The sequence below is a fragment of the Pteropus vampyrus genome, unplaced genomic scaffold (assembly GCF_000151845.1).
Source record: "Pteropus vampyrus isolate Shadow unplaced genomic scaffold, Pvam_2.0 Scaffold47, whole genome shotgun sequence".
NCBI lineage: Eukaryota > Metazoa > Chordata > Mammalia > Chiroptera > Pteropodidae > Pteropus > Pteropus vampyrus.
In genome coordinates this window covers 7,557,191-7,565,991 of record NW_011888828.1, presented here as the reverse complement: position 1 = coordinate 7,565,991, position 8,801 = coordinate 7,557,191, and the positions used below count along the sequence as shown (strand labels likewise).

Below are 8,801 nucleotides of genomic sequence, written 5' to 3'. Positions count from 1 at the left end.
CTCATGACTTCATTTACCTTTATTTCCTTGGAGGCTCCATCTCCTATTATAGTAACATTGGGGGTTAGGGTCTCAGCAAGAGTTTTAGGGGGGACATAATTCAGTCCATAGCATACTGTAATACCTAAGAGCACTTAACATGGCACCTGTCCCATGGTATTTCTTTAGTAAATTGTGGTTTTGTGGTAGAGATAATTTTAAATATTGTTTCTCTCTCTTGTCTTTCATAGGTGCTGATCTTGGATTACCTTTTGAAATACTAGGAATGGTCATTTCTACTTTTCAGGACCTCAAAACTAAGAAGCTAAAGAGAATTCTGTGTAAATAAAGGGAACTCTCTTCCGGTGTCCTCTTGCGTTTTGGAGACTCCTTCACTTCACCATATCCAAGGAGAGTGTAACTAGTGCCATCACTATGAATGTGACAAGTTTATTTTCCTTCACAAGTCCAGCTGTAAAGAGACTTCTTGGGTGGAAACAGGGCGATGAAGAAGAAAAATGGGCAGAAAAAGCTGTCGATGCTTTGGTGAAAAAACTGAAGAAAAAGAAAGGGGCCATGGAGGAACTGGAAAAGGCCTTGAGCTGCCCCGGGCAGCCCAGCAACTGTGTCACCATCCCCCGCTCTCTGGATGGCCGGCTGCAGGTTTCCCACCGGAAGGGACTGCCTCACGTCATTTACTGCCGTGTGTGGCGCTGGCCCGATCTTCAGAGCCACCACGAACTAAAACCACTGGAATGCTGTGAGTTCCCTTTCGGTTCCAAGCAGAAGGAGGTGTGCATCAATCCCTACCACTACAAGCGAGTAGAAAGCCCTGGTGAGTGAGCGCTTTTCCTTGATGTGTGTAGCAGACTCACGGTGTTTAGAATAACAGCGTAATGCCTTTTCTATCTTCTGAGTTGTAGTTTGTCAGCCCTTGAACGTTTCATGCATTCTCAGGACTTAGCCCTTCCTTGTTAACTTTGTTTCATAGGAGCAGCGGGGGTGAAATTATCATAGCAGCACTAATACCTGGCACTTTAAATAAACCGTTTTCTTTCTAAATTTATTTTTTATGTTTCCCATTGGTTCTGTGCATTTCTCTAGACATACTTAGCTATGATTATAGTACAAGGCAAGAAGATTAGGGAAGTAAAGAAGTGTGCTGTTGCCATCCGCATACTTGAGGGAAATACATCTTGAAGGCAGTTGCCAGTGATTTGTACCCCTTTGTCCTTAAGAATATTATCTGACCCTCTTTGGTGGAATTTTGCTATGACATATTCACTATGGAGAATGTGAAGGAATTATGTTCTGCTGTGGAATTATTTGATACTATTTATAAGATATTCCTAGTTTTTACGTGTATGAACATTGAGGTGGGGGTACAGCAAAGGATATTCTATACTGTTTTAAAATTTGTATGGTTTTGCTCTCAAATTAGAATCCATGTTCTGGACATTTGCATCTGTTGGAAAGCGATAGGCAGTCTCATGCACCTAAATTTCTCATTGTCACATTGGAGCCAGTTTTGTTGCTGGATTACCTATTAATAGCCAGTGGTTCCCAGAGGTTCCCAGGTGAGGCTGTACGTTGGAATCACATGGCTTCCCTCCCAAAATTTCTGATTCTGGCCTAGCCTGGTAATCCATATTTCTAACAGTACTTCTTGTGGTGCTGATGTAGTTACTGGATTGGTGTTTGTTAGATCATGTAATAACATGGTTCTTAAAGACATTCTGTTTGTTTTTTATTTAAGACATAAAAAAAGTTTAAAGACTAGGGAATAATATAATAAATGTCTTTGTATCCACCACCCAATTTAAGAAATAAAAGATTACAAATAAAACTGAAATTCCAGTTTATGCCTTGCTGATCCTTCCAGTAACTGCTACTCTGAATTTGGTGGTTACAGTTTGATGTTTATCGTTCCCACGAGTGCTTTTATGCTGTTAGTATATATGTTATGAATCCATGACAGTATCTAATATAACTTTGTAAATTTAAAAGTATCGCGTAATGGTACTGGAGGATCCTTCCACAACTTGTTATATTCATACAACGTTATGTTTTTGCAATTTCTGTATCATACATTTTAGGATTACTTTGTCATATTCCATGACAAATTCTCCAGAAATTTTAGTGAATTTCATCCAGAGGAGGATTGACAAAGTGATCGAGTATAATATTTTAATAAATTTATTTAAGTCTTTTTCTTTAAGTTTACTCCATAAAGTTCTTATACATCTTTTCTTAGATAAATGTTTGGATTTTTCTTGTATCCTTTTAAAAGTTACAATTTGTTACAATTGCTCTTGTTCAGACTACACTTGCTTTTTTCCAACAACCTTGCTCAATTCCCCTTATTCTAATATAGACGTTTTTTACTGCTTGTTATACCTGCTGTCATGTTAATTAAAAAAAAAAAACAATTAGCACAAAGATACATGATCTTCTTTTAGCCAGAAATTGAGATGGAGCAAATAGTTGAGAGAGGAAAAAGTAGCGTATAAGTAACATGTGCTGTATAACGACACTTCATTCAACGATGGACTGCATATACGACAGCGATCCCGTAAGATTTAATGGAGCTGAAAAATTCCTGTCACCTAGAGAACTATACTGTCATAACATTGCAGTGCAACGCATTACTCGTGTGTCTGTGCGGTGCTGTTGTAAACAAGCTTACTGTGCTGCCAGTTGCATAACAGCGTAGCACATATAGTCGTGTATAGTATATAATATTTGATAATAAAAGACTGTGTTTCTGGTTTACGTATTTACTATACGGTATACTGTGTATCATCATTTTAAGACTTTACTCTTTCCACTTTGCCATGTTACGCCAGCAGCAGCCTCATACGTCTGATGTTTACCAGGTCTCTTGATTGCATCGTTTTCTCTTGTGCTCAATTTAATTTCATGTTGTTTTGTTCATCGTGGCCCCTAAATGTACAAAATCCACTGCTAGTGTTGCTGGTAAGAGACCACATCGAGTGATTGACTTGAAAACGGAATTAAAAGTGATGCGGGACAATGAAAATCAGTGATGGTTATTGCTCTCTGTCCGATCAGGCACGTCCCATTCCACCATAGCTATGATCTTGAAGAACAAGAACAAATGACAGAAGCTATTAAAGGATCTGCTTCACTGAAGGCAACAAAACTAACAAAAATTCAAGAAGGGCCTGTGTCAGACATGGAGAACCTTTCAGTGACCTGAATTGAAGACCAGACACTGAAACATATCCCTCTCAGCACCATGATGATCGTGGCCAAAGCAAAAAGTTTGTTTGCGATGTTGAGAGAAAAGGCTGGACCCGACTATGTTGTTGGGTTTCCTGAAAGTGCTGATGTGAAGGCAGCTGAAGATTTTTTAGACTTGCTGGGTACGCTGATGGTGGAGGAAATTTACTGCCAAGGCAAATATTCAATATGGATGAAATCCCCCTACTCTGAAAATGGATGCCTGAAAGGACTTTCATCCATAAGGAGGCCAAGTCAGTGCCAGCTTCAAGGCTTGTAAGGACAGGATAACAGTTATACTTGGGAGCAGTGTTGCAGACTACAAATGGAAATCCTTTGTGATCTGGCACAGTGGGAACCCCAGGGCCTTCAGGCATATCACTAAGCATACATTGCCATTGTAGTACAGTAGCAATAAGAAGTCAAGGATGACCCAGCTCCTCTTCCAAGGTGCCCTCCAATTGCTATGTCAGCGAAATGGAAAAGTACTGTTTGAAGAATAACGTAGCTTTCAAGATTTTGCTTATTATTGATAATGCTCCCGGACATCCTCCTATTCTTAGTGATCTTCATCCCCATATCAAAGTGGTATTGTTTCCTCCAAACATCACCTCTTCATTTCAGGCAGTGGGCCAAGGAGTTATAGCAGCTTGTAAAGCCTACTACCTGAGCGAGATCTTTGTCCAGGCTATTGCTGCAGCTGAGGGAGACACTGATGCAGTTCTGGAGAAGTGACAACATCTGTGATGTTTAAGGTTCTGCATTAAGAAACTTGCTTGTGCTTGGTGTGATGTCATCACCGAGGAATGTATGAATGGTATCTGGAAGAAGACACTCAAGAGGTTCATTCATGACTTCAGAGGATTTGCTAAGGACGAGGAGGTTGCAGAAATCAACAACGCTCTGGCTGAGCTGGCAAACAACTTGAGCTTGGGTGTGGATGAGGGTGACATTGAGGAGCTCCTAGAGGTTGTTCCTGAGGAACTGACTAATGGGGAGTTGATAGAACCGGAACAGGAACACATAGCTGAAGAATAAGCAAGAGAAAAGGAAACTGCAGGAGCCTAAAAGAAGAACCCCCAAGAAACTCCACAGTGAAGAGGTTAGCAGACACTTTTGCAGACCTCAACAAGTACTTAAAAAAGTTTACCCCAACATGAACCCCAACACTGAAAGGTTTTCATTAATAGAGAGAGGAATGTTCATGGTGCATTGTTTGCTTGCAAGAAAAATTTATGATGAAAAAAGAAAGAAACAAACCACGATGGACGTATCTCTGAAAAGAGTGACACCTCTTCAAGAAGAGACTCAGGCAGGTCCTTCAGGAGGTGTTCCAGAAGAAGGCATTGTTATCACAGGAGACAACGGCTCCATGCGTGTTATCGCCCCAGAAGACCTTCCAGTGGGACGAGATGTGAAAATGGAAGACCGTGGCATTGATGATCCTGACCCCGAGTAGGCAGGCCTAGGCTAATGTGTGTTTGTGTCTTAGTTTTTAACAGCAAAGCTCGAAAACTTATAGAATAAAGACATAAAATATTTTTGTACAGCTGTACAATGTGTGTTTTAAGCTAAATGTTACAAGAGTTGAAAAGTTTAAAAAATTAAAGTTTATAAAGTAATATAGAGTAAGCTAGTTGCATTTATCATTAAAGAAATTGTTGTATAAATTTACTGTAGCTTAAGTATAGTGTTTATAAGTCCACGGTAGTGCACAGTATGTCCTAGGCCTTCACGTTCACTCATGGCTCACTCCCTGCCTCACAGCAGCTTCCAGTCCTGCGAGCTCCATTCATGGTAAGTGCCCATACAGCTGTACCGTTTTTTGTCTTTTATACTGTATTTTTACTGTACCTTTTCTATGTTTAGATGCCCGAATCCTTACCACTATGTTACAGTTGCCTACACTGTTCTTTACAGTTACGTGTTGTATAGGCTCATAGCCGAGGAGCAGTTGGCTGCGCCGACAGCCTGGGTGTGCGGTAGGCTATGCCTTCTGGGTTTGTGTAAGGGCTGCTGTGATGTTCGCACGATGACAGCGCCTAACGAAGCAGTTCTCAGAATGTATCCCCGTCGTTAAGCGAGGCATGACTGTATGTGCAAACATACATTATTTAGGTACGCGATGTTAAGAATTTCTTTTTCTGCCAATGCGTGGACAGTGAATGGAAAGAAAGTCCGTGCGGCTTCTGAAGACTGTGACCCGCTGCTGCTGATGTAACGGGTCACTATGTACTTGGACTTTTAGTAGCCTTCAGAATCAAGGCTACTTATTAGTGGTTGAGTTAATGTAGGTTTTCTTTTTCTTTACCAAAGGAAATGCTGACAGTGTAAAGTCATCTAACTGTGGTGTTGAGAAGACCATTCAGTTGCTATCCGCTGCTATTAAAATGCCTTTGTGGAGACTTCCTGTCATTTGGCTTTTTTTTTTTTTTCCTTTCGCGTTTTTTCACATGGTTCTGGAAAATTATCTTCTGTACTTTGAACTTAATCAACTTGAAAGGCCATATTAAACCTGAGCTTGAAATTCTGAGGTTTCAGTTTTGGTCTGGCAGGTGACACCCTGGAGTTAGCTTCCAGGTGCTTTCATTTTCAGCATAATAGCTCCCAGCTGTTAAAAAATAAAATACACCTAAAATCCTCTTCATCTGTTGACTGAATGCAAGTTTTTCACTGGCTGCCATAGTCACCGTGGAATTTGCTACTTGGTAAATTTTACCTTAAAAAGAAAGTCTTAAAATTATAGAAAATGGAGAGCGAATTGGTGGTTGCCAGGGGCTGAGGAGGGGTTGGGGGCAGGAGGGCAGTGGGTGTGACTAGAAGAGGCAACGTGAGGGATCCTCAGGTGGATAGAAATTTCCCATCCCTTGGCTGTCGTCAGTGTCGGTATCTGATTGTCATGGTGTTCTATAGCTTTGCAAAATGTTACCATTAGAAAAAACTGGGTAAAAGGCAGGCAGGATATCTCTATTTCTTACAGCTGCATGTGAAGATATAATTATCCTAATTTAAAAAATAGTGATTTGGGGGGGAAGCATCTAGTTCAGCTCACAATTCCAACAATCTTACTAGTGCTTTTCCTTGAGACAACCTTTGTACTTTAATATGCAGCAAAGGAGCTCTGTGTGTACTTTTGTTTTTTAGAGTATATATTTACTTATTTATAGTTTGTTTCTTTCCATCACAATGTAAGATCTTTTGGGGGCAAGTCTTTTGTGTGTGTGTGAAAGAATAGAAATTGTGTTTTATTTATTTTAAATTAAAAATTATTGGGGTGACAGTGATCCACAAAATGCAAGTGTACAGTTCAACAGCGTGTCATCTGTATGTTGCATTGTGTGTTCACCACCCATATCTGTGTGCACTTCCTTTTTGTCACACAGAATATTAAAAATGCATATGCTCAAGGATTGAGATTTAGTAAAGTTAATATTTTAAAGAAAAACAAAATCAAAATCTTTTTAAAAATGTGTTTATATTGTGAATGTTTTATTTGAACCAAGGGTGACAGAAATTTCTATCATCCACATTTTTTTTAAGCCTTATGTTAGTATATCCATTTGAAGAAAGGTTATATTGAGTGGTGATATCTAGGAGTGTGATAACTGAAGCAGTAATCAGGATATCAGGATATGCTCATTGCAAGTGCTTTAAAAATTGGGGATTAATTAGCAACAATTTTAACTATAGAAATTAAAGCATTATGACTTGTGTACTAGTCAGGGTTCTCCAGAGAAACAGAACCAATAGTGTACACACACACACACACACACACACACACACAGATTTATTGTAGGAATTGGCTCACAGGAGGATGGAGGATGAAATGTCTCGTGATCTCCTGTCTTCAAGCTGGAGGCCCAGGAGAGCCAGGAGCACTGATGCCCAAGGGCAGGAGAGGATGGATATCCCATCTCAGGCTCAAAAAGCAAATTTGCCCTTCTTGTGCTTTTTTTGTTCCGTGCAGGTGCTCAGAGATTGGATGAGGGCCACCTCGTTACTCAGTTCACCAATTCAAATGCTAAACTCCTCCAAAGATGCACTCCCAGATACAGCCAGAAATAAAATCTTACTAGCGATCTGGGCATCCCTCAACCCAGTCAAGTTGACACATGTAGTTAACCATCACCCTCTATGTTCATCTATATCTAAATTCCTCTTCAAACTTTCATGGCACCTATACAACAAATCAGGAACTGAGTCTGCCCAGGAAAGACTAGCATGTAATTACAGCAGAGTGTGTTAACTAGATTTAATAGAAGTATGGACAGGGAATGCAGGTAACTTTTATAAGCTGGAGAGTGGCCACCAAAAAGCTCACTCTAACACATGCGGACGTTGTGTTCCAGCCCATGTGGTGGTACAGACAGACTACTGTGTATGGTGGATCTGTGTTTCTAGTCCTCGTCTGGATGGTTCTCTAGTACTTTTGGTGTGGGAGAGAGATGTGCGTAACATTGAGATGAAAGAAGGATGCTCTAAAAGCTGCAAGAGGTACAAAGCTAGGCATGTGTGCCTGCAGAGCGGGTGGTGGGGAAGAAGGCTGAGGCAGTTTGCAGAGGCCGCTTCTGCAGAGGAGGGATGCCTTGGGGCCAGGAGCATGTTGCCACCTGCACAGTCCCTCTTCCCCAGTCCACTCAGGGCTCCGTTCTCCATCCACATGGAAGTTCTGTTTTAAAAAAATATTCGGTCACTCTTTCCACTTCTGTCCAAACTCAACACACAGGCAAGTGGACATGGAGATGGTAAATTTTTCTTAAAGATTCTGTCATTGACGTTTGACTTGTATTTAATTATATCATCATTGTCATCTACAATATTATTAGAACAGATGAAGTAATATAATCATGAGTAGGATTTTATACCATGATCTTTCAGTGGATTCCATATTCTTAAATCCAAAGCAAAAAGTAGAGTTTATTCTGATTTTTTTTTCTGAGCAACTGTTCCTAATGCATTATTTGGGGACATTGGTTTTGTGTTATTTATTGATGAATATGTGGAAAGTTTTAGCTGTTACTATGTGTTATTTTTACATAAATTACATATATTGAAGCCAACAACTGAACAATTATGTGATTTGTTTCTGGGTGGAACTTTTCTGTTGCCAAATCTACTCCAATTTAAAATTTTAAGACTGTATGCTACAGATTATACAAAGTATCTTTCTCATACTTTTGCTTTCCTGACCATTATCCTCCATCTCTGCAACATTAGGTGGGCAAGAGGAGATATTTCTGATCTTCCTGATGTATTTAAGGCTCAGCGCCCTTCCACCCACCACTGTTAGTTCATAGGGTCAGAGGGACACTAGCCAGCTAGTGTTAGAAACCAAACACAAAAAAACATGGCTGATGAAAAAGAACAATTTTGAAAACCACAGAAAAATGTGTGTTACAACAAATGAAAAGGTAGTGTAGACACTGATGGCAGTCATGCGATAATAAAGGGAAAAGCTGGCTGATAACTCCAAGACTAGCTGTGGCTGGAATAATATTGAGACCTGCGAGTTAGGCTTTTTGGCTTATTTTGCCCACATGTGGATCATCCTCAGACAGTGATTTTTTTTTTTTTTTTTT

General features: G+C 40.1%; 1 protein-coding gene across 1 annotated transcript in view; it reads left to right on the top strand.

The window, feature by feature from the left end:
* The first annotated feature begins 210 nt into the window (after positions 1-210).
* The window catches only part of SMAD1 (SMAD family member 1), a 42,591-nt gene continuing 34,000 nt past the window's right edge, over positions 211-8,801 (top strand). The window contains exon 1 of the mRNA XM_011359420.2: positions 211-814. Coding sequence (XP_011357722.1) covers positions 415-814 — 400 coding nt within the window. The 5' untranslated portion in view covers positions 211-414. The remainder of the gene's footprint in view (positions 815-8,801) is intronic.